The sequence below is a fragment of the Rattus norvegicus genome, chromosome 5 (genome assembly GCF_036323735.1).
Source record: "Rattus norvegicus strain BN/NHsdMcwi chromosome 5, GRCr8, whole genome shotgun sequence".
Taxonomy (NCBI): Eukaryota; Metazoa; Chordata; class Mammalia; order Rodentia; family Muridae; genus Rattus; species Rattus norvegicus.
Window position 1 is genome coordinate 79,120,220 of NC_086023.1, and position 27,240 is coordinate 79,147,459.

At 39.2% G+C, this 27,240-nt stretch overlaps 1 protein-coding gene across 5 annotated transcripts in view; it reads right to left on the reverse strand.

Annotated features, from left to right (window-relative positions):
- Ptbp3 (polypyrimidine tract binding protein 3) overlaps positions 1–27,240 on the reverse strand; it is an 86,158-nt gene that overhangs the window by 11,844 nt on the left and 47,074 nt on the right. For 4 of the 5 annotated variants that reach the window (XM_039110848.2, XM_006238207.5, XM_006238206.5 and 1 more), the window contains 6 exon segments: positions 17,861–18,025; positions 11,861–11,971; positions 10,617–10,791; positions 2,957–3,034; positions 339–478; positions 97–130 (listed from right to left, as the gene is read on the reverse strand). In XM_039110848.2, coding sequence (XP_038966776.1) covers positions 97–130; positions 339–478; positions 2,957–3,034; positions 10,617–10,791; positions 11,861–11,971; positions 17,861–18,025 — 703 coding nt within the window. 5 annotated transcript variants of the gene reach the window in all.

Sequence of the window (27,240 nt, forward strand, 5' to 3'; positions counted from 1 at the left end):
TCAAATGCTGTCCCCCTTCCCAGTCTCCACTCTATAAACAGGTATTTCTAAATAAATAACCACAGATAATATTTAAAAAAATTTTTTAAAACTTACCAAATAGGATAAAAAGCCCATGTGGTGTGATAAACTGAAAAGGATAACATAAAATATAACTAAATATAGCACAACTTAAAAACAGCTATTTATAATATAATAAAGACAGTTTATTCTGTTACAGTACTATTTATACTTCTATATAGCCTATTGATAATTTTTATTAAATTCCTCAAAACAAACTTAAGCATTATAAGAGCCACCATCCCACTTCTCAGACTTAAGAGCATTTTTCCACTCACGTCAGGATTGAGGTTGGTGACCAGCAGAACGGAATTCCCTGGTATACCACTTGCCCCAGGAATGGCCATCCTTCCACTGACAGCAGAGGAAGTAAGTGTGAGAGGACCAAGGGCTCCAGGAACAGCCGAGACGGACAGACCTTTTAAAGACACACAGTGTTTCTTATATTCTAATCATCTGAAGAGTAACATTTGATAGGATAGAACTTAAGCCAAGAAAGTAAACATAAAAAGTGTCCAGATCATCATAAAGGTTAGCCAAGGCCACCTTCCCAGAGTCTACTGTAAGATGAGAGCCTTATTTGTTGACATGATCATAATTAATACCGGGTTTGCTGTGCTCCATAGACTAACTGGACTCATTGGTCTTAGTTGCCAGGTAGGAAGTTGGGTGGTGGTGGATCTCTGAGTTCTAGGCCAGCTGGTATACACAGTAAGGACCAGGATAGCCAGCGCTACACAGTGAAACCTTGTCTCAACCTTTAACCCTCTGCTCCCCACCACAAAAAACCCAGGTTTCTCAGAGGACCTATTACCTACAATCACTTTTCTATCCAGCACCTTTATATCAAGTGAATGTAATTTTCATATTCAAAAACTATCAAGGTGGTATACACATGCATAGCCCTTCAATAGAAGTATCAAAGATGTATGCTGGGGTGTACTACCTAATAGCTTACATGGAAAAAATGGTTTTTTTTAGCCTTGTAAAGTAATAAATGTATTGTATTTTGTAACAGAATCTCGGACTTTTCATGCCCTAGGTATTCTTGAACTACTGAAGGCTGATATATTGACTGAAAACACTGTCTCATTGTCCCACTACTTACAGCTTTGCTTTGAAAGTGTCTAAGGCTATAGAAGCCTCTGATTCTATAAAAGGAGCCAATGCTTTCTTTCTTTGTCTTACAATACTGGGAATGACAGCAGGTCCCTGAGTACTAGGCACACACCATCACCAACTATGCTATAGCCCCAGCTTCAACCTGCTTCTTTCAGTTTAACATTCTTCTTCATACTCATCTGATGACTTTACACTGTGGAGTTAACTTGAAGTAGACTTGAAATTACCCTGTTTTCGCTGGACAATCTAAGAGGTTTAAGACTGTACAGACGGCACCCTCCAATTGAATGCCCTTCATTCATCTTTATATCTCTAGCTAGCTTAGGACTCAGAGATCCTTGTCTCAGCCTCCTGAGTGCTTCAACTGAAGGCGAGCACCACGACTAGCCTAATTCTTTTCTCCTTCGTACAATCCCCTTCTCATGCCCTTCTAATTCACTCAACTTTGCTAATGCCATCAGCTCAAAGCAGAACCAGAGTGCGCCTTACAAGTCTCAACCAATTAAACATTCATTCATTTTCCTCATTCTGCTTACTGTCTATTATTGTATTTTACACTACAGTGTGTCTAAACAAAATATCTGAAACAAAGTAAGAAAAAAATTAAACTCTAAGAGATTCAAAGAGCAAACTCTGTGGAGTTTCTGTTTTGTTTTATTTTTAAATAACCAGAATGGTCACCTAAAAGATGTGTTACAATGTGTTAAACCACCAAACTAGGATTTAAACTTTATTCTCAAAAATCAGTCTTCTTTTCAGTTAATTCTATTCTGCCCAATAGAGACAGTAACTAAAATTTCCAGAATTATAACATTAAAATATAAAAATAATTTCTAGAAAGCAGCTACTCTGAAATTTAAAATACAGTTATTATGTCCATAAATAGTTAAAATTCATAAATGTTAATATATAAGATCAGATTCATAGCATACCACTTCTTAATTACAAACCAGTTTTCTTTACAGAGATCAAACAATAAAGTATATGATGAAAAAGTCATAAAGCTGGGTGGTGGTGGTGGTGGTGGCAGCGTCCCAGCACTTAGGGGAGCAGATCTGTGAGTTCATAGCCAGTCAGCTCTACATAGAGATTTCCAGAGCAGCCAAAGCTAGTTCCTATTTCTTAATTATTCCAGGAATAATAATTATTATTTTATATATATTCCCAGGAAAAAAATTGCATCCCCTGAAATAAATGATATTAGTACCCTTCATTGGTACTATTAAGAACTCACAAATGGTAAAACATTCTCCAAAGATGTTCATTGTTTATGTTTTTACTGGCTATGATTCTTTCAAATGTGTAGAAGATACAGAGGTAAATAAAACTCAGGTTTGTTCAACATATAATAAGCTTATCAACAGGGGTTGGGGATTTAGCTCAGTGGTAGAGCACTTGCCTAGCAAGCACAAGGCCCTGGGTTCGGTCCTCAGCTCAAAAAAAAAAAAAAAAAATTAAAAATAAGCTTATCAACAAAGGAAGAAGAAGATCATACACCTTATCTAACAAACTGACACGGGTTTAATAGTTTACTAGTTTGATGTAGTTAATCTATAGTTAACTAAGTAACTCAAACACAGAGTGGAATTATTGGAGTACACAGTGGAACACGAGAGAATTATTTGTAAATATATAAAGATGCTGTGCATTCAAGTTACACTCTATGGTTGTTTACCTAATGCCTTTATTTTAAATTGTCCAAATCTGATGAGGTCCTAGAAAACAAAGACTCTCCTTTAAAGATAAATTTCAAATTCAATCTGAAAGGATTCACCTGCTGCTTGAGGAAATGCAATGGCTGGGGCAAATCCAGCAGCCCCTGCATATGGAGAGGACATTATACCCGGTGCACCTGTGAAGAAAAAGCTACAGTAAATATATTGCCTGATATGATGTGTGTGTGTGTGTGTGTGTGTGTGTGTGTGTGTGTGTGTGTATTTGCTTATCAATACACTATGAAATGCCTATGTGAAAATGTATTATAAGTGGACTTGAAGATGGGTTCAGTCGATAATTCCAGAAGTATGGAAACCTCCAGAGCCTGAGATCTTTCAACTGGTTTCAAGGATGAAGCTTAGCTGTTAATGGAGTCTGGACTAGGCTAAGATTCTGGTGTTTACCTGAAGCATGTCTTTCCTATATGAAAAGCCATCAAATGGTTGTTGAACTGTACTGTGTTGAAGGAGTACGGGGCCAATTGATGAAAAAAAATAATAACGCTGGACAATGTGGCACATGCTTTTAATTCCATTACTGAAACAGTAAGATCATGAATTTAAGGCCAGTCTGGGCTACACGGTGTGATTCTGTTTAAATAGACAAATATGAGATGAAACATTTGTCATTGAGAATGAATTACAGAGATTCACATGCTGAGGGTTCTCCAGTTATATAACCCAGCAAGTGGACTACGGACAAGTCCTAGAGGACTAGGATGGATTAGGATTAGGATCTGGAAGTTAGGCAAAGTTTGAGCTACATAGTATGTAACTACAAAGCACAGTGAATGCTCTCTCTGTGTATTCTAGACAAGCAATGCCAGCATTTTCTATAGGAAGCCTTGTGACAGTGTCAATAAAACAGAAGGCAGTTCCAATGGAGGAATCAAGTGTGGGGTGACCGACTGTAAGATACACAACTGGAAACACCAAGGCAAACTTAAAATAATTCTAAGTAACATACAAACTTAGTAATTATGCTGAATTAGCCATTGGATGCCTACAGATGAAAACTTGGCAAAACAAAATAGTTCAGGGCTAAAGGGAAAGGGAGAAAAGTATCCTATTGGGGAAAAGAAAGGCAAAGCCTTAGAAATAGAAAAAAGTGATCCCTGGGTCCTGTGGAATACTTCCAAATTAAGTGGAGGCCTTTCAACAAGAGTTACGTGAGAAAGAAGAGAAAAACAGGTTTCAGGGAATAGTAAAAAACCCAACCAAGCACAGACTGTGCTGTTTCCATCTGTTTTTCCAGGTGGATCTGTTGAAAGCAGCCGACATATTTCCATGTTATTAAGAAGAGATGGCTCAGCAGCTAAGAGCACTGACTGCTCTTCTAGAGGTTGAGTTCAATTCCCAGCAACCACATGGTGGCTCACAACCATCTGTAATGGGATCTGATGCCCTCTTCTGGTGGGTCTGAAGGCAGCTACAGTGTACTCATATATACAAAATAAATAATTTGTTTTTAAAAAGTTAACTTTTTGGGGCTGGGGATTTAGCTCAGTGGTAGAGCGCTTACCTAGGAAGCGCAAGGCCCTGGGTTCGGTCCCCAGCTCCAAAAAAAAAAGAACCCCCCCCCAAAAAAAAAAAAGTTAACTTTTTCAAGTGGCATTAATGGCAGGTAAGAAGGCTGGGACAGTAAAGTGCTTTCCATGTAAACAAGAAGATCAGCATTTGATCCCCAGAACTCACATTGATGAAACTCAACCCTCCATAGGCAGATACAAGTAGATACACAGGCTCATCAGTCAGCCTAGCCTAACTAACTAGTTCCACACCAATGAGAAGATTGTCGTGAAAAGAGGTGGATGGAGTCTACAGAATGATGCCTAAGTTTGTTCTACAGCCTCCATGGGCAAGTAAATTTACATGTCTGTGCATGCACACAGAGGTCAGACAGACACAGATACAGACACAAAACACAAATATACTAAGTGCCATTGAAAGTTTCCATGGAGCTAGAGAGATGGCTCAGTGGATAAGCCTGATAATTTTCAAGTTTTTAGAAAAAATGGCTATATATTATTTTTGTAACTGGCAAAACTTTGAAAGTTCTATTGGTTAGATGCTGTATGGAGTAGGTATTAATTTTATAATTTTAAAAAATGGATTTCATTTAAAAATACTGATTTGCTAAGCCCATTGGCTGGAACTTATTTTTTTTTTTTTCCACGTGGAGAGGTTTAATGAGAGAAGAAGAGGAGAGGAGAGGAAAGGCCGGCCATGAGCACGTGGAGGGAAGAGGTGGAGGTAGAGAGAAAGGACAGGGAAGAGAGGAAGAGCAGGGAAGAGAAGAGAACAAAGAGCTGGCTGGAACTTATAAACTTAGCTTAGGCAGGCTCAAGGCCATCCTAGGCTACCTTGTCTGAAAAACACAAACATTCATTGAGCATTTAGAAGTAAACTCTTAACACATTTGCATCTTACTCTCCAATGGTTTCAAGAGGGAGATACAACTATAAATATATACGAATACAATTGGAAAGGCTAAAACAAGCACAGCATGACACAGATGGCAAATCTGAATCGAGTCATTTATGCTATTCCTACAGCTTACATTATTTTAAAACAAAGCCACTTAAAATACTATGAACTTTAGAATATAAGCAATGCTCTTTTGCTATAAAAAAAATTGTTCATTTGAGACAGGGTCTCTTTATATACCTAAGGTTACTCTTGAACTCACAATCCTTGTCTCAGCCTCCTGAGTAATGGGTACATATGCACTACTGTATCCATTATGAGTATCTTCATAACTTTAGTGTAACAAGTATTTTTTTTAAAATAAGACTCGTCACACACAACAATTACTACACACACACACACACACACACACACACACACACCACACAAGGGGGCGGGTGAGATGGTAACTGAGGATGTACTCAATGCTAATAACCAAGACAAAAACTACTATGTTAAGATACCATTCTATCATTATAAGGGCTGTCTCAGGGTTTCCATTGTTGTGAAGAGACACCATGACCAATGCAACTCTAATAAGGACAACATTTAATTGGGGCTGGCTTATAGGTTCAGAGATTCAGTCCAGTATCATCAAGGTGGGAAGGATGGCGGCATCTAGGCTGGCATGGAGCTGGAGGAGCTGAAAGTTCTAGATTTTCATCCAAATGAAGCCAGCAGACTGAGCATACTCAGACAGCTAGGAGGAGGGTCTCCAAGTCCACCCCCACATTTCCTCCAGCAAGGATACACCTAATAGTGCCACTCCCTGGCCCAAAAATATTCAAACCACCACATTCCACTCCCTGGCCCCCATAGGCTTGTTCAAACACATGAATCTGTTGGACCACAACTAGCCATAGTATAATGAAAAATACATTTACACCAACTTAAAAAATCCCACAATCTAACAGTTTCAACAATGTTAAAAATCCAAAATTCAAAGACTCTTCTGAGATTCAGCTTATCACTTAATCCCCTATAAAAATCACATCAAAAAGCAGATCATCTACCTCTAACATCAACATTGCCATTCTAAAACATAATGGAGAAATACCAGACCAAACAAGACCAAAAACTAGCTGGGCAAACTCCAAACTCTGCATCTCCTTGTCCAATGTCAAAGTGTTCTTCAGATCTCCAACTCCTTTCGTCTTTGTTGACTGCAGCAAACTTTCCTTCTGAACTGGTTCTACCCTGTTAGCAGCTTTCCTCGGCAGGTATCCCACAGCTCTGACATCAACACCTTGGAATATCCAAGGCAACATCAACTTTGCAGCTTCTTGTTACAATGGCTGGGATCCATACATGATCTTCTGGGTGTCTCAAAGGGTTTGGGTCACTTCTCCAGCTCTGCCCTCTGTAGTACTCTAGGCTCCGGTTTGACTGCACTCCACTGCTGCTGCTATTCTTGGTGATCATCTCATGGTACTGACATCTCTAATACTCTGGGGTCCTCTGCTGCAACTAGGCTTCACCAATAGCCTCTCACAGGCTTCTTTACACGACCCCTGCAGCCCTGGACCATTAACTACAACTGAGGCTGCACCTTCACCAATGGCCTCCTCTGGCCTTTCACAGAGTCGAGCTCAGCTGCTCTTCATGATCCTTCCTGCCTTCAAAACCAGTACCACCTGGGCGACGGTGACTCTTACACATTACCAAGGCCAGTTGCAGCATGAAGTACAACCCTGGCTATCTCTGGAACATAGATAGTTTCTTTGTGGTCTGGGAAACCACTCGGCTCCAGTTAACCAGCATCGATTTTTCCCAGTAGTCCCTTCTATTCTGGACTCTAAAGCCAGAGCCACATGTCAGAAGCTGCAGAGTTCTGATGCTTGCAAGAGCTGGAACATATCCCCTTGCTCTATTACATTATCATTACACTTCTGTTTTCCAACTCCCTTCACTGCCTAAGCTTGGCTGTCCTGGAACTTGCTCTGTAGACTGACCGTGAACTCAGATCTGCATGCCTCTGTCTCCTGAGTACTGGCATCAAAGGTGTGGACCACCATGCTTTGATCTAGTTGGAACTTGCTCTGTTCCAGGCTGGCCTTAAGCTCAGATCTGCTTGCCTCTGTCTCATGGAATTGAAGGTATATTCCACCATGCCTAGGCCTAAGTTATTCATGGCCACTGTTCCTCAAGATCCAGATCAAAAGCCTGTGTTTTCCAGTCTCAAGATCTGGATCACAGTGTGTCCTTCATTTATGGATTGTAGATCGTTTAAGATTACAAGTCTAAATGAAAATAATAACCAAGTCCCTTGTTCAACTGCTTATAAATAAGCTTAGCAGGGTGGGATCTTGCTTCAAGGTCACCACTCCCTTAATCTGATTATCTCCTTTTTTAAAATGAGTACACTGTAGCTGTCTTCAGACACACCAGAAGAGGGCATCAGATCCCATTACAGATGGTTGTGAGCCACCATGTGGTTGCTGAGAATTGAACTCAGGACCTCTGGAAGAGCAGTCAGTGCCTTTAACCGCTGTGCCATCTCTCCAGCCCTGTTTATCTCCTTGAACATAGAATTCAGCTCCATTCTACTTCCTGGTAGCCCTTTAATATTTGAAAGGTACATTTTTGTATTTTTGGTTTTGTTTGTTCAGAGCTTGTTATGCTTTATGAAGCTGCTCTTCACAAGATTAAATCAAAGAACAAAGACAATGCAGGGGGTTTCCGAGAGTTCCTTTGTCAAAGCAACTAATCTAAATCTCTTCACCTGAGCCTCAGGAGACTCTAGACAACGGCAAAGAGCAGACACATTGTCATAATAAAAAAAAAAACAAAAAACAAAAATCACAACACCAGCCACATATTAAAAATTCTCCTTTAAAACCTGTAAAACCAGGCTTTCACAGTTCAAATTGCCCTCAGCAACAAAGTCTTTCATATTCCTACTAAGATAGACCATTAAGCCAAACTGAAAACATTCCACTGCTTTCCAAACCCGAAATTCCCAAATTCACATTCTTCCAAATAAAAGCATGGGCTCCTAACACCAGCTTCTGTCTTACTTAAGTTTTGCATGGTTGTGAACAGACACCATGACCAAGACAACATTTAATTGGAGCTGGCATACAGGTCCATTATCATCAAGGTGGACCATGGCAGTGTTCAGGCAGACATGGTGCTAGAGGATCTGAGTTCTACATCTCCATCAAAAGCAAGCCAGGAGCAGACTGAGCACTCTTAAGCCACTAGGAGGAGAGTCTTCAAGCCTACCCCTACAGTGACACACTTCCTCCAACAAGGCCACCTAATAAGCCAAGCATATTCAAAGCACCACAGGGGCTAAGAAAATTGCTCAGTCCACAAAATACTTACTATGCAAACATGAAGGCCTGAGTAAGGGAGAGATATGAAGACAAGAGAATCCCCAGGACTTGCTAACCAACTAGTGTAACAACGAAGTGAGCTCTAGGTTCAGTGGGAGACCATACCTCAGAAAACAAAGTGGAGAGTGACAGAGGATGACAAGTATGTATACACACAAATCTTTAACGTGATAGAAGAAGAAAAGTGCATTGTCTCTGAAACCAAGACAAGCACAGAGAGAATCTGTTGATTATTAGAAACAGACTAAAACTTTCATGTAAGACATAAAACTACTTTTTTCTTATAAATTACATTTAGAATTAGACATTATTTTGTATTATTAACTTATGTTTAGAACAACCTCCCACCACCTCCCCCACCACCTCCCCCACCACCTCCATACAGAGTTTCTGTTTTGATCTGGCTGGCTTCAAAATCAAAGATCCACATGCCTCTGCCTCCTGAGTACCAGGGCGTGTACCACCACACCCAGGCTAAAAAACAATTCCTAACTGTATTTTTCAAAGGCCCTCCTTCTTTCCTACTAACAGAGCATATTAGTTACATATATATGTGTATGTGTGTGTATATACATACTTACATATATATATATAATATACACATACATATGTATGTGCGCGCACGTGCACGCACACACGAACACACACACATAAACACACACACACACACACACACACACACACACACACACACACACACACACACACACTCAATTATTGCAATAAAACTCATTCTGCATTTGATAGCCAAGTTCTGGAAACTTGAGGCTGTCCTAATTTCTGTAATTCGTTATTGAAATGGTAATGACAAAGACAAAATATTTTACTTTAAAATAGAATTACAAACTAAACCGGTTAGTTGTTTTAACACTTTAATTTTCTCACTTAGAAACTGGAGTCGTGGGGTTGGGGATTTAGCTCAGCAGTAAAGCGCTTGCCTAGCAAGCGCAAGGCCCTGGGTTCAGTCCCCAGCTCCGAAAAAAACAAAACAAAACAAAACAAAACTGGAGCCAGGTATGACAGCATACTCCTTTAATCCTAGCACTCTGGAGACAGAGGCAGGTAGGTCTCTGAGTGAGTTCCAGAATAAAGAGGGCTACATAGAAAGACACTGTCTCAAAAACCAAACAAAAATGGATGGATTTAATACTACCATAGGCCAACAATATTCCAAAGTGTTGTTTAGCAGAGGAAAATAAATCATAAGGCTATTAAAATTTAACTTTCCTGAATAATTAACCTCACATTTTAGAGGTGAAAAACTAAAAAGTAGCACATACTAATCTAATGACACATGCAAAATGGCCAATTCTGTTTTCCTTTTTTGGCCTTTACATAAAGGTTTGTTGTATTTTTTTTTTTTAAACTCACTATGTAGACGAGGCTGACCTCCCACTCAAACATCCTAAAGGTTTACTTTACTTTAAATCTTTTATTTAAAGCAAGCTCTTCAAACCACTTTTGCAAATATAATTTGAAAGGCAAATGTTTTCAAGGGGTTTATTTAATGTAAAACATTAATATTCACATAGCCTAAGACAAAGATAAAAGTACTATTGCTGAAGTACTAAAACAGAATAAAATCAGCTTTCCTAATCTGCTAATTAGGATATTGATTTAGAAGTTATCATTACTTTAAAAGAAAAATATTTTTTTCTCAAGAGCACTTAATGTCAAAATTCTGTTTAGAAATATGCACGTTTTGCGGATTACCATTAAAATAATTATTTTAAAGCAAATAAGTAGCTTTTGGGTAATATTAATGTTAGAAAACAAGTTGGAACATAATTTCAGGCTTCTATGTGTTTTGTGAACCAACACAACTACCTTATATTAAGGCTTAACTTATGGGCATATTTGTCCCATGATTCCTTTAGAAAGCCAGAGAACCTAAGAAGGCTGATAAACTACTCACCGAATGCAGCAGCCATAGGAGGTTCAAGAGATGGCTGACCATCACCAGTAGGAAGGTCTAAGCGAGTGAAGTCTCTGCTTTTGTCATTATTGTATTTCACATTAAGGCTGGTGAGCTTGGAGAAGTCGATACGGAGAGTGCAGCACGCATTATAGATATTCTGGCCATCCAGAGCCTAAGCAGGTGAGAAAGAAACTGGTGTTCTATGAAGACCACACCGACAAACCGAGGAGCCTCTTTCTGACTAAGTGACAACCCAGCATCGAGCAGAGTACAATGGCCAAGAGCCCAGAGAACTAGGTTTCCTTTCTGAAGTGGTCGAGTCAAATGAAGGAAGATAAGCAAAGGCTTGGAAAACTACTGTAGACTATTAGGATTATTTTCCCACAATATATATTTAAAAATGTTAATTTCATACTTTGATTTTATTTAAGTATAATTTATGTTGGTGACCATAATGTATTGATAAAATATTACTGTAAACAGTATGATATGTTAGTCATAATGCATAGAATATTGACTGTTATATTTTATTTCTTTTTGTACTTGCTTTTTTGAATAAGGAACAAAGGAAGTCACTTGTAACCAAAGATCAGTAGTCTGTCCCTTCCTAAGAATAAAATGGTGGGCTATAGGCTATATTTCTCAAACTGTATGAAAAACAAAAGTACGTTCAACTTTAGTCTCTATCTCTAAACCAATATGAAGCAGAATTAATGTTAATGACAGCTCTCTCATATATTTAACGTGACCAAATGTGTCACTGTCTCATTAAAACAAAATTAAAGATTCATGCAATTAAAAAAAAGCAAGTTGACAGCAGCATATTTCTTAAGGTTATCTATATTTATCAGCTCAGAGCTAAATAACAAGGAGAGCTGAACGTGGTTAGAAAAGTAGTGAAATCAATGTCTGGCTGATTTAAAACAAGTAAATGAAACCACAAAGTCAGACATGTACTCATCAGTCAGATTGCACCAGGAACACTATATGTAAGCACAGAGTTTAACACAACAGACAGATAGCATTTGTCTTGGCGATCTGAGGACTGGTAGACTGCAGATGATATCGATGGAAAAGCAGTAAGCTTCAGCTTAGACAAAGAAAACATAAAACGACAGTTTTCAACAGTCAAGGATCACACTTAATTAAGCACAAGATAAACTGGGGCCAAGTAAGACACAATGGTTCCTTCAGATGTCTCCAAAGAGCATGACCAAGGATGAAAAACCAAGCATAATCACCATTTTGGCATACTGCGCATTCACTGGGTCAGCATACTGAAGCAAGGCTTGAAACTGATTATTCTTTGTAAAGGTGATAATCTTCAACACCGTGCCAAATTTAGAAAATATCTGGAAAAAAGGAGTTCATATTTAATCTAAGGGAAAATGTTAAACTAGCATACCTCTATAAATACATCTTGGTTTATGAATCCTATTTTGTTTTTCTGGGTTTTAGTTTTGATTTTTTTGATGCAGGGCCCCATGCAAGCTGCTGGCTCCTGCCTCTACCCTTCTAGTGCTGGATTGCAGGCATCTATTACATTATAAATTGACTGCTGAAGTTTTCTGTTTGTTTGACGCCCATTAATATATAAAATGTAAACAATTTTCTCTGTTAAAATTTCTGGTTCAAAATATCTTAAATCAAGCCTAAAATGTTATTATTTTAATGCCTATACATGTTACTGGAACACTACAGGAACTCAAACACTTAACCAATTTTATAATATGTACAAATAGGTACAACTCTAAAATACAAGGTAATAATAGTAATTAACTAATAGTTTGATATGTCCACAAGTATATGAATTGAAACAAAGTCAATGAGTCAATAATTTATTTCATCCTTCTAAGTCATCAGTTATTTCTGAAGGCTTCTAGATACAAGATGTTCAAACAAAGGCTTGTTCAACTAATTCAATTATATGACACCTTTATAAATTGGCCAAAAAAAAAAAAGAGCAAAGAAGTTTTCTGCTTTATTAAGACATTACATAGGCAAAGATACCATATTTTTATTTATTTATTAATATATACTTATTTACTTATTAAGACAATAAATAGGCAAAGGATACCATTACGAAAGTATTATAAGAAAAATAATAAGAGGAGAGAGGGCTGAGGTTAAATGGAGTCCTAGCGAGAGAGAAGGAAGGTGGCTAAGGTCAGTCTTGCTGAAATGTTTACTGTTAAGAGAAATAAAAAAGCTAAGCCTGGGGTACACGCCTTTAATCCCAGCTCTTGAGAGGCAGAGAAAGGTAGATCTCTGTGAGTTCAAGATTGAGGCCAGCCTCAAAAAACAAATAAACAAAATAAAAAAGAGGAATAAACAAGAATATAGGGAAATATTCCCAACAGATTGTAATTACTAATGCTCATTTACTTTTGTTAATTTTTTTTCCAGGGTAGGGGTCAAACTCATTCCAGAGATGCAGCTGCTCTGTCCCCCAAGAACGGTGATTAACATGTTTTGCTTGCTGCTATATACCACTGCGCACCTGGTTCCCAGAGGCCAGAAGACCATGTGCAACCTCCCAGAACTGGAGCAACACAGCTGGTCGCTCACTCACTCTTTGTGGATGCTGGGAACCAAACCTAGGCTCTACAGAAGAGAGCCAGCACTCATACTGAATACTCAGCTGAGCCACCTCTCCTGCCCCGCTAGGTGTTTTTGGAGGCTGTTTCAGGCTGAAGAGGAAAGAAGACCCACCCTGAATGTAGGCAGCCATCCCCTCTTGGACTGATTAAAAAGAAACAAAGAAGGAAGCCAGCTTAAAACCAGTATGACCAGTTAATTTGATCCCTGTAAAATCATTCTGACTGCCTTGCCTTCTCTGCCTTGATGCACTTGAACCCTCAAACTATAAGTCAAATTAAACCTTTCCTTCCCTAAACTACTTTTGTAGCCACAGAAATGAGAAGAGTAACTAACACACTGAGATTACAGAACAGCACTAGAGCAAGCGTCAAACCAGCTCCAGATCCTGTTCTCTGGCTCCCAGCTTAGCCCTATCTTCTCCTCCCTCGGTGTTTCTTGGGTTTGAGACACTCCTTAACCTACAAAGTCAGGCTGATGTCCGTCTCAAATGCTCCCTCCTTAAGGAGTCTCCCTTCACTTTAACCACACTACCTCTAGGATGGGATGGTGTGGTGGTTTGAATCAGAATGGCCCAATAGGCTCGTACTACTGATTCCGATTAGGAAGTGTGTTGGACGAAGTGTCATTGGAGGTGGGTTTAGAGGTTTCAAAATGCCATGCCATACCCAGAGTTTCTCTTAGCCTTCAGTTCCGGATGTAGTTCTCAGCTACTGCTTCTACCCCTTCCCCCAATGCCATGATGATAATCTCTTCACAACAACAATGACTATACAGTGTTGAGGCAGAGGACTTAAAGTAAGTGAAGGGAAAAATGGCACCGAAAATTGAAAATAGTCCTGCTCACCCAGGTCTCTAGGAACTTCTATATGAGAAATAAAGTCTGTTAGTTCCGGGAAAAACTGTTAGGCATGACCTCATGACACGGACTAACACACCTGCTGGGTGGTGGTAGTGTTGAGTCACAGGTTTAAAGTTATCTTTTATAAGAATATAAATTACCACAGCATCACAGAAAGCAAATGCAAACACTCTACTGATGGGTCACATAGGTTATTAATCTTTGTGAAATAAAATAAAAATCAGTTACAATTCAAGTCTCAGTGCTTTGACTGTTAAATGCTACTTTGTACAATAAACAGAAAACAAATTTAACTGAACAATGCAACCAATCATTGAACTACTGAACCATTTTTAGGGAATGACAAGGGTATCTACAAATACCATCATTAAAGCATCTAGGAAATGCTTTACAGATGTACGTATTTTGAAACTGGTATTAGGACAATTATTGAAAGGAATAAAGTAGTCCTACTAAGTAGTATACTTAGAATTTACATACATAGCAAAGAACACTGGAAGTAAGTCTAAGGCCCATCATAAATTAGATGATGGGCAAGTAAAAGATGTTTAAGGGCTCTAGATTATAATTTGAGTTTTTGAGTTCAGATAAATTTCATTTTTGTACACATACCCCACAACTCTTCATTTAGTCATACAGACCCAAAGGCATGTGTGGTGCTTTGAATGAGCAATGCCCTCAACAGGCTCCAATGTTTGAATACTTGACCCCTAGAAACTGGTGTCAGGGAGCAGAGTATTGCAGGGACAGACCTAGCCATGCTGGCTTTTTTTTTTTTTAAAGAAATGTGGAAGACTTTGGGATTCTGAATTAGAAAAATGACTGGACACTCTAGGCAGAGTTTAGTAGGTCATGCTGGTAGAAGCCTGAGAGACAACAGTGCTGAAAGCTGTGAGACTCTGGAAGTCTGGCCTAAGTTGCTCTGAGGGTGAATAAGAGCAGGAGCTGGGCAGAGACCATATTTTTGCCAAAGACTGTAGCTGCTTTCTGCCCTTGTCCTAAGAATTTGCCTGCAACCTAATTTAAAAGCAACATACTAATTTCTTTAGGAGAGGAAATTTCAAGACAGCCTAGTATTTACTCTGCCAATACTGTGGTTAATAGTAATCACACACAGATCTACAATGAGTAAGAGTGAGTAAGAAAAAAAGTATAAAATGTGCAGTTTGAAGAGAAGACAGCAAGAAGAGCCCCAGGAAAGGAGCCCCGACATGTGCTGAAAGCAGTGAGATTAGGTAAGGAGAGACCAGCCCTGAAATACAATAGAGAGAGAGGTGCTCTCTGGCAAAGCTTCCACCTGCCAGACTGCAACTTATGTAAAGAAAAGAAAGGCATTAAAAATGTTCTGCGGGGGGTGGGGGTGGGGGTGGGGGGGCGCAACAAAGAAAATGTGATTCAAGGGAAGCTGGATCCATCCCAAAGCAAGCGGCTGAAAGCAGTGCTATCATGCAGGACACAGTAGTAGAGAGGTGGTGAAGTCTTCCTCCAGAGTACAGGAGAGCCGCTTATGCCAGGCATGTCCCTACAGAAAGGTCCTGAGGGGCAAACAGCTTGGACTGCACTGGAGATGCCAAGATATTAACCACGCCAGAGCTATGAGGTGTCTGCCAAGGAAAACTGCACGTGGGAATGAAACCAGTCAAATGAAATGTATCTTGGAGCCAGCAAAGTTGGAGGGGTGGAGTCATCTAGGCCCATTTGACACTGGACATGGAGCTATAGGGTTTGGAATTTGCCCTGCTGAGTTTCAGTCTTACTTTGATCCAGTATTTCCTTACTATGCCTCCATTCCTCCCACTTGGAATGGTAATGTATATTCTGTGTCACTATGTAATTTGCTTTTTGATTTTATAGAGGATCATAATAGGGACTTTGAACTTTGAAACACGTGGTTCAAAAGTAGCAAGGATCTACCCAAAGCAGGAAGCTACCACAGTCTGTATGTAGCTCCAGTGGTTCTCCTTAACTGCAGAGGACCCCATAACACCTTTACTCATGTGTTCATGATGCTAAAGCCAGAACCACATAGATGACACTGCCATATTCTGTTGCTTGCTTGGATAAGGCCTGGCCCCCTTAAACCATATGAGACTGAAAGATTATAGGGACTTTTCAAAGTGGATGAAGTGGTTTTACATTATGATACAGCCACAAGTCTATAGTGGCCATGGAGATGCTACGGAGCATTGAATGAGAATGGCTCCCAGAGGCTCGTGTTTGAATACTTGGTCCCAAGTTGGTGAACCTGTTTGGGAAGGATTAGGATATATGGCCTTATTGGAGGAAGCTGTTCAGTTTTACCCACTAGAAAATTGTGTAATTAGGAGACCTTCCAATTTATAAATTTTAAGTATTACTGGGCTCAATTTAATGGACTATCTTTGATAAGACAGTTAAGATGTACTAATAAATAATCTACAAAGATTATAATGGATTATAACTGATTACCTAAGATAATGCATATCATATATCTGTGTATATAACTGAAGCTTACTATACATCTTCCCCTAAAAAATGTATTTATATACTTATGTGCCTGTGCATGCATACACATATTCATGTGTTCAACAGTACAAGTAGGGAAGTTAGAGGAAAACTTTCAGAAGTCAGATCTCTTCTTCTGCCATATGGGTCCCAGGGACTGAACTCATGTCATTGGGCAAGGAAGTAAGTGCTCTTATCTGCTGAGCCAGCTCACTGGCTCCCACCTCAGAATTAACTGAAAATATTCAAATATAAGAAGGGACAAAAAAATAAATAAATTAGTTGTATTCTGTGGTGACATAATTTTTGAAGAAATTATAACTATCTAGATTTTATCAACAATATTATACTTTCTTCGTTTTTTTTTTTTTTCCCCATTCGTAGCTATTCCCAATCTCTCTTTGCTCGCAGCTACTTCTGTAGCACCACTCCGGCCTGCTGCCATGTTCCCTGCCATGATAACGACTAAGTCTCTGAAACTGTAAGCAACCCCCAACTAAATGCCTTCTTTTGTACAGTTGCCTGGGGTAATGTCTTTTCACAGCACTAAAGCAACGACAAAGATGCTTAGCGTGGGGCTTTGCTATGCGCTAGACTTGGTTTTGTAGAAATCCTCCTATTTCAGCCTCTTAAATGCTAGAATTGTAAGTGTGCTACCAAACCTGGCTAAAATTAGGTTTTCTTACCCATCATTTTCCCTCCAGTGTTTGTTATTATTATCATCATAATTACTAGTATTAGGGATTGAACGTAAGAACTCGTGCATGAAAGTTCTTCATACTACATGGTCTACCACCACTCAGCTGCACCCCAAGCCTTCCAGTTAGGCCAAGCGTAGGGACACACACCTTTAATACTAGTACTTGGAGACTGAGGCCGGCAGATCTCTGTGATTTCAAGACCAATCTGGTCTACATACCAAGTTCTAGGACAGTGGTTCATAGGTCTCAAAAACACAAAATGTAGAAAAGGGAAGATATAAAATAAAAAATATCTGATAAAATTTCTTCTATAAAATCAGGATGGTAAATTTCTTCCTATTATATGAGCAAAAAAGTATCAATCAAATCAGTAAACGATGATTTTTTTTTGAGACAGGGTCTATGTGGCTCTGGCTGTCCTGGATCTCACTCTGTAGACCAGGCTGGCCTTGAATTCACAGAGATTCTTCTGCCTCTGCTCCCAAGTGCTGGGATTAAAGTTGTATGCCATCATATCCAACTTACAAAACAGGCAGTAAGTATCAAAAGTTAGGAAAAAACAGGCTTGATTCTGCTTTCAGTAGTTTGTTCCTTACCTGATGGAGAACTTCCAGAGTGACAGGGTAAAATAGGTTTTCAATAATTATCCGGAGCACAGGGCTCTGCCCAGGTAGCAATGTGCCTTCATTGGAAGTAGCTCCAGGAAGGGACAGGTTTCCTGACTGGACTGCACTGACAGCCTGCAGTGCAGCTTGGGCTCTCTAGAAAACAAGGCAAAGAATTAATAAAAAACAAAACTGAGCACTTTTGATCACAGCAGTGCATGCACCCTGAAGCTCATCCAACATAACACAAACTGGATACACCTCTCAGTTTGCTGTGTTTAAGAGCAAAGTTGTGGTTTTGGTTCCTTTCCTTCCCCTTTTCTTTTCCTTCCTTTCAGATGGGGCTCAGGAGATGGCTTGTTGTGTCTGTTTCTTAAAATTGACATGAGAAGGCTGGGAGCAGTGGTATACGTACACTTTTAGTCTCAGCACAATTACGTTGGGGGTGAAGGGTTTCTTTGTGTGGTCTTGGCTGTCTTGGAACTCACTTTGTAGATCAGTCTAGCCTCAAACCCAGAGACCTACTGCCTCTGCCTCTGGCATTAAGGCGTTCGTTACTACTTGACAACTCAGGTCTAAAGCTTTTAGACAGTATAAGCGCAAATGTGATTGGTGTCAGTGGGGAAAGTAGGCCTCAGTAGAAGTAGGCCTCCCTGCCATGGAACATTATGAACAAGCTGAGGTGCATAGCCACAGGTCAGAGCTGCCTTGCACAGGGAAATCTGAACCCACACAAGGAAAAGAAGGTATTTATGGTATGTTTCTATTTGGGGGTAGGGAGCTTCAATGCTAGCTATCACCTGAAGATCTTGAGTTGCGAAGCAGATTGTTAAGAATGTCTGAGCCTAAGAAGGAAACCCACAATGATATGGGTAGCCAGTGTCATGAGACAGCATGAGAACGGTGAAGAGGTCCACGGGGTGGGCAAGCAATGAACTAATGTTGAGTCTAGAGAATGTGATCAGGCTAACCTGTCATGCAGATAACCTGGCAAATGGTGTTTGTAAGTGTACAAGAAAGCTTCTAATACATTTCTACTGAAATGAAACAAGGTGTTCTAAAAGGCGGCTGGTTCAGAACTGTGGCAAGAAAAACAGAAGTGTGAAATAATTTTGGTTTTGTGGTATTTTTGTTATATTTTCCAGAATGCAAAAAAATTATCGATACAATAAAGTCTGTATGTTAAACACAGAAGACAACTTGAAGGGGTTCCCACTGGCCCAATCTGAATCCCTAAAGAGATAATGCTAACAACTGACAGCTCATAAAGAACAAAATTTATAACTACAAATGCATGAGATATTATTTCCCCCCTTTTAAGTAAAGGTGAGCCCTCCATATCGGTAGGTACAACATCTAAACATAGATGGAAAAACTTCTATGTTAGCAGTTCTCAACCTGTGGGTTGTGACCCCTTTGGAGGTTGAATGATCCCTTCACAAGGGGGCTCCTAAGCTATCTGCATAACAGACATTTACATTATAATTCATAATAGCATAAAGTTAGTTATAAAATAGCAACAAAAATAATCTTATAGTTGGGAGTCACACAACATGAGGAAGTGTATTAAAGGATCACATTAGGAAGGTTGAGAACTACTGACCTATACTAAACATGTAAACACCCCCTTTACTTGTCATCATAATAATATAATAACAAAATAATATAATAACTTTGGGGCTTTGGTTGAAACTAGGTCTCACTATTATGCAGTTAAGTCTGGATTGGCACTTGTCTTCCCTGTGCTGAGGATTACAAGAGTATGTCATCACAGCTGGAACTATTGCAGCTATTTACATAGCCTCCATGTTACATTATAAATAATCTAGAAGGTATTTAAAGTATACGCTTTATGTGTGCTTATGGTATATACAGCTATTACACCATTTTATAAAAATACCTTTAGCATCCTTGGATTTTAGAATGAGGACTCAAGAAACAACCAACCAAACCTCCCCAATGGGTAATAGGAAAGAGGTTTCCTTCTTCCATACTACAGAAGCTGGGTAAACATGACTGTGTCACTTCTACATGTATCTGTCAGAGATACATATTCCAAATTGAATCACAAGGAAATGTTAGACTAACACACGTTGAGGAACATGATAGGAAGTAAACTGCCTTTCATTTTCAGTGATGTTAAGGACATCAGATTAAAAGAAAGGCAAAATTTTTCTAAAATGACTAAAAAGATATAACCAAAAAGAACATATACATGAATCTAACTATATCATTTTGCTACATGCAGGTGTTAATAGAATTAGCAAGGTATGAGTGTGATGTACAGATGACAGAGGAGTAATGTATCAATATTAATTTCTTATTTTTTTTGGAGGGGGGCAGTAGTAGAGACTGGACTGAAGGTCTCATGCACATCTGGTAAGCATCCTACTGGAGCCTTCCTGGAGTGCTTTTTCACTTCAAGATAAAGTTAGGGGCTGGGGATTTAGCTCAGTGGTAGAGCGCTTACCTAGGAAGCGCAAGGCCCTGGGTTCGGTCCCCAGCTCCGAAAAAAAGAACCAAAAAAAAAAAGATAAACATTACTTGAGCTAGCCTTAAAATAGACTATGTGGCCTCAACAAATCTTGAACTTGTGATCTAAATAAATGGGATTACAGGCCTGTGCCACCAACCTAACCCAGTGCTGACTACCCCGTTGTAGCCTAGAGAGGAAATTTCCTCATTTGTAGATACATATACAAAATACCAGTAAATAATGAAGAATGGTTGGTTATACACCCTCAAAAGGCTTGAAAACTGAAACTTTATACTCTACCTGCACATTTTTCTACATTTGTAATATCCTTAAATCTTACAATATTTATTTTTAAAAATGAAGTGAAAAGAGAATAAGTATGCTTGATCTATATAAAATTAACTGTATATATACTGTATTTATGTGTGTGTACACACAGACACACAGACACATACACACAGCCTCATTTACTTCACTCTGAGCTTCTCAGTAACGTTTTATTAGAAAATGAGGATGGTGCTGCTTTTACAGGTTTGAAAATCAACTCAAACTTCCATTTTAAAGTTTAATTGGTGTGTATGAGGTGGGGGATACCAATCGAAAAAGATATAGGCTTAGAATTAACAGGCAAATATAAGATCACTGTGTGAACTATTCTACACACTCCACAAATGAAGGAGTATAAGATTTACTTAGTGCTATCTTACAGCCAACAGATTCCTGTGAGAAAGGCTAGGTTCTACCCTGTTCAATATGACTGCTAGCTAGGTATCTCAAGTGATGGCAGTGAGGGTCCAAGCCTTTAATCACAGCAGGCAGACCTCTGAGTTTGAGGCCAGTCTGTTCTACAGTTTGAGTGCCACAACAGCCAGGGATACACAGAAAAAACTGTCTTATAAAACAAAAAACAAAACAAAACAACCTATATAACAGTGATCAGACACAGTAATTGGGGAACTGAGTTTTACAATTAGTTAAACATAGTCACTACTGCATTGGGTATTACAGTCTGGAGTATCTGGGCAAAGACATAATGAGCATTTCTCTCACATTAAAAATGATTTAATATCAAAAGCATGTGTAACTAAAAACAAATTTGATTTCACTTCTTCACTTCCTGTCAATAATCACTCTACTAATTTCAGTTCTATGTAATTGCTGCTGCTAGTTTTGCTGTTATTGTTTTTTCTTCACATTTTCTCTTTTACAGAAGAAGAGACGTAACAGTGCATATTGCCCTCCACACTACAGAACGTTCAATATAGACCGCACCAGTGTTCACAGAGCACCGACTCAGCCTTCTCAGTAACCGGCAAGAAAGTGAACATATGCTTTTAAAGTGGGGTACAGTGGTGCTACACTGGTAACACTAGCATCATAAAGGGTTAAATAAGAGATGGGGGGGATAAGAGGCAAAGAAAGGAGTAAAGAGATGGAAAACAGAAGGAGGGGCAGAAAAGGGCTTTTGAAAATAAAAGTAAAAGGGGGGGACCTGAAAAATGGTAGATATATTTCATAATTATAATAAGACTTTGTGCTTTTTGTTTTATATTGAGACAGGGTTTCATGATGTAGCTAAGGACACTTTTGAACTAAAATCCTATTGCCTCAGCCTCTCAGTGCTGGGATTATAAATATGCAGTACTGCGACACCAAGTTCTTAGCAGCAATTTTCAATTAAGCACAAACATTTAAGAAAAACAGTGTTTGAAGATGAAAATGCATTTGATGCTTACAGTTATAGTACAAAAAAATTACTACTGTGAGAGATGATTTTTAGACAGTTAAGGCAACAATACTAGAATGGTTATACTATTAATAAGGGAAACAGACATCAGTATAATCAAAGAACACAAGGACTTTAATATTAATAGTTAGAGTGAGAAAATATAGTTGTTATTAAAATGTACCCAGGGAACATGGTGGCAGAGACTTGTGATCCCAGCACTTACAAGTGACAAAGGAGGAAAGGAGTAAAAGGACAGCCTAGGCTAACCAAGTGAGCTCAACCTAACGAGCATCATAGTGAGTCCCCTCCCTTAACAAATAAAACGCACAGTGCCTGTGTGATCTGAAGATACACTTCTAAGGTCAAGAATATGGAAACTAGAATAGAGTGAACATGATGGTCTTTACTATACACTGTAATTGTTTAGAGAACATTTTCAAGGTAAAACCTTACAAAGTAATTTTTGCAAATTCATAAACTACCTAACAAGGTCAAGAAAACCCCAAAGTAAAAAGTTTTCAAATGTAGGACCCCACAATTATATTTATTAATTATAGTTCTCCAGTAAAGAAAGGAGGTAAAACTACTTCATATGGACTTGATCCTTTGACAACTGTGTCCACAACTGAGTCACATGTTTGTTTTGGGGTATCCTCAGAAAAAAAAAGGAGTGGGAATGTGAATCTGACTTCTTGGCTTTGAAAAATATAAGCAGGATTTATATATGTGTAAACAGGTACTTTCCCTTTTGACTTATATCTGGTGGGGTTTGGAATAAAAGTGTTGGAAAAAAAAATCAAGGCTATCTAAGAATAAACGAGGCCATTTGGGTGACTGTGGTTGCCTAGCAACTGGGATTTCTCACTGTTTCCGTTTGGCATAATCCAATCTCTAAGTTTTTATTAAATTATCTTTTGTTCTGACAATCTATACTAACGTACCTAGGAATCAAACTACTATGAAAAACTGTATGATTTACATGAGGAAAATGTTTAAATTCTACTAAAAAACTTTAATAAAAAACAAAACAGAACTTGTACTAAAGATTCAGAAGAATATGTTAATTATTTCTGAATTTACAAAAAAAATCAAATTCCAATTTTTTAAAAGAAAACAAGACTTAACAAAAATAACTATAAGGACTATTATCAGTTAATTCTGAAGAGACAATACACTACTCTGCAAAAAATTAACTCACAGTACACACTAAAGCAGGAATGCAGACTTGGAGTTCATGCCAAGTGAACAGAATTCATGAACACAGCATGTAGCATATAAGCATGCAGAAAGGGCATGCTATGAAGCTAGGATAAATTTCATATCAGTAGATTAATAGATCAGTTATTAAATAAACCAGAAGAAATTATCTTTCCATTAGGAAGAATAAAGTGCTACCTTTATAATAATAATATATACCACATATATCATGTAGATATCACATATATAAAATTAAAAAATCTAAGACAACAAAGACTTGAATATTAAACCAAAAGCAATAAAATTAATGGAGAGGCTGGAAAGATGGCTGAGCTGCTGAGAGCACTTGTTGCTCTTGGCGAAGACCTGGGTTGAGTTTGTAAGCAGCCACATAGTAGCACAACCACCCACGACTTAAGTTCCAAGCAACTACATGTTTTCTTCTGATGTCCATGGCATCAGGCATGTACATATATGCACAGATTTATAAATATAAATATATTTTTTTTCTTTTTTTCGGAGCTGGGGACCGAACCCAGGGCCTTGTGCTTGCTAGGCAAGCACTCTACCACTGAGCTAAATCCCCAACCCCATAAATATATTTTAAAATATGGGGCTCAGTGGTAGAGTGCTTACCTAGGAAGCGCAAGGCCCTGGGTTCGGTCCCCAGCTCCGAAAAAAAGAACCAAAAAAAAAAAAATATATATATATATATATATATATATATATATTTTAAAATATAAAAAGTTGTTTTTTCTCTTAATGTTATGTTGGATCACGATATGAAAAAGGACCATCTTGAGGAAAATTACCAACACCTAAAAATGATTTATTTATTTTTATTGGATATTTTATATATTTACATTTCAAACGTTATCCCCTTTCCCTCCCTCCCCTACCCCCCCCACCCTCTGCTTCTATGAAGATGCTCCCCGCTCCCACCCACCCACTCCCACCTCAACACTCTGGCATTCCCATACACTGGGGAAATGAACCTCTACAGGACGAAGGGCCTCTCCTCCTATTGATGGCAGACAAGGCCATCCTCTGCTACATATGCAGCCGGAGCCATGGGTCCCTCCATGTGTACTCTTTGGTTGGTGGTTTAGTCCCCTGGAGCTCTGGGTGGTCTGGTTGGTTGATATTGTCATTCTTCCTATGGGGCTGCAAACCTCTTCAGCTCCTTCAGTCCTTTCTCTAACACCCCATTGGGGTTCCCATAGTTTAAAAATAATTTTTAAAATATTCTTTTATAAATTTTTATTTATCTGAGTACACTGCATCAGATCCCATTACAGATGGTTGTGAGTCACCATGTGGTTGCTGAGAAATAAACTCAGGGTCTCTGGAAGAGCGGTCAGTGCCCTTAACCACTGAGCCATCTCTTAAAATGTTTGGTTTTTTTTAATTGTTTATAAATTACGTAAACACAAACAGGGAAAAGTTCCAAAGATGGATGAGTTAATGATTTTCCTTAACAACCATTAAAATGTACACTTACAAATTACTTAAAGACGAATTTATTTATTATGAGCAAGGAAAGATGGCTCATCAGCTAAAAGCACCTGCCGAAACGCAAGCATGAGGCCTTGAGTTTGAATCCCTAGAACTCAAGGAAAGCTGCACAAGCACAACCATATCCCTCTTCCCATCTTCCCTTCTCCCCTCCCCTATGTCTAGGTAAGGGTGCTCCTCCACCCACTCACTCACTCCCACCTCACCTCTCTTAGCATGACCCTTCCGTGGACCATCAAGCCTCCGTAGGACCAAGGGCCTCCCTTCCCATTGATGTCAGATAAGGCCATCCTGTGCTACTTATGCATCTGGAGCCTCGGATCCCTCCACGTATATTCATTGGTTGGTAGTTTAGTTTCTGAGAACTGTGGGTGGTCCAGTTAGTTGATGTTGTTCTTACTATGGGGTTGCAATCCCCTTAGTTTCTTCGGTCATTCTCCTAGCTCTTCCATTGGGGTCCCTGGGCTTAATCCAATGGTTGGCTATATCTGCATCCTTACTGGTCAGGTGCTGGTAGAACCTCCCAGGGAACAGCCAAATCAGGCTCCTGTTATCAAGCATTTCTGGGCATCAGCAATAGTTTTGGGACTTGGTGTCTACAGATGGGATGGATCCCTAGGTGAAGCAGTCACTGTATGTCCTTTCCTTCAGTCTCTGTTCCATTTTCTGTCTCTGTCTGTGATGGTTTATATATGCTCAGCCCAAGGAGTGTCATTATTAGGTATTGCCCAGTTGGAATAGGTGTGCCCTTGTTCAAGTAGGCATGGTACTGTGGGGGTTTGAGCTTTAAGACCCTCATCCTAGCTGCCTGGTAGTCAATATTCTGCTAGCAGTCTTCAGATGAAGAGGTAGAACTCTCAGCTTCTCCTGCACTATGCCTGCCTGAATGCTGTCATGTTCCCACTCTGATGATAATGGACAACCTCTGAACCTATAAACTAGCCCCAATTAAATGTCCTTATAAGAGTTGCCTTGGTTGTGGTGTCTGTTCACCGCAGTAAAACCCTAACTAAGACACTGTCTTTCATTTGGACAGAAACATTTCTGGGTTAACAATTTTGAGATGGGTAGGTGCCCCATCCCTCAACTAGGGACTGTGCCTATTGACTGGAGGTGGTCTCTACAGGTTCTATCTCCCCTTTGTTGCATATTTTAGCTAAAATCATCCCCATTGGGTCCTGGGAGCCTCTCATTTCCCTGTCAGCTAGTGGCTACCCCCAGTTCCCTTTCCCCGACTGCTACATATTACAATTCAATTTCCTGATCCTCTGTACTTCTCTCCTGTACCTTCCAATAGCTACCATTTCCCCCCCCCCCTTTGTTTCCCTCCCTGGTCACTCCCTCCCTCTAACTCCTGTGAATATTTTGTTCCCCTTCTATGTAGGATTGAAGCATTCACACTTTGGTTTTCCTTCTTAAGCTACGGATGGTTTGTAGGTTGTACCTTGGGGTATCCTGAACTTTTGGGCTAATATCCATTTGTCAGTGAGTACATACCATGTGTTCTTTTGTGTCTGGGTTTCCTCACTCAGGATATTTTCTAGTTCCATCCATTTGCCTGTGAATTTCACGAAATCACTGTTTTTAACAGCTGCAAAATAACACTCCATTGTGTAGATGTACCACATTTTCTGTATCCATTCCTCTGTTGAGGGACATCTGGGTTCTTTCCAGCTTCTGGTTATTATAAATAAGGATGCTATGAACATAGTGGAACATGTGTCCTTGTTATGTGTTGGAGCATCTTTTGGGTATATGCCAGGAGAGATATAGCTGGGTCTTTAGGTAGAGCTATTTCCAATTTAGTGAGAAATAGTTTGAGTTCCAAAATGGTTGTACCAGCTTGCAGTCCCACCAACAATGGAGGAGTGTTTCTATTTCTCCATATCCCTGCCAGCATCTACTGTCAACTGAGTTTTGATCTTAGTCATTCTGACTAGTGTGAGGTGGTATCTCAGGGTTGTTTTGATTTGCATTCCCTAATGACTAAGGATGTTGAACATTTCTTTAAGTGCCTCTCAGACATCTGGACTCCTCAATTGAGAATTCTTCATTTAGCTCTGTACACCATTTTTAATAGGGTTATTTGGTTCTCTGGAATCTAACTTGAATTCTTTGTATATTTTGGATATTAGCCCTCTATCAGATATGGGGTTTGTAAAGATCTTTTCCCAACCTGTGGGTTGCCATTTTGTCCTAATGACAGTGTCCTTTGCCTTGTATAATAAGCTTTTTAATTATATAAAGTCCCATTTATTGATTATTGATCTCAGAACATGAGCCATTGGTGTTTTGTTCAAGAAAATTTTCCATGTCCATGTGTTCAAGGCTCTTATTAGATGTAGTGTATCTGGTTTTATGTGGAGGTTCTTCATCCACTTGGACTTGAGCTTTGTACAGGGCGATAAGAATGGATCAATTTGCATTCTTCTACAAGCTGACCTACAGTTGAAC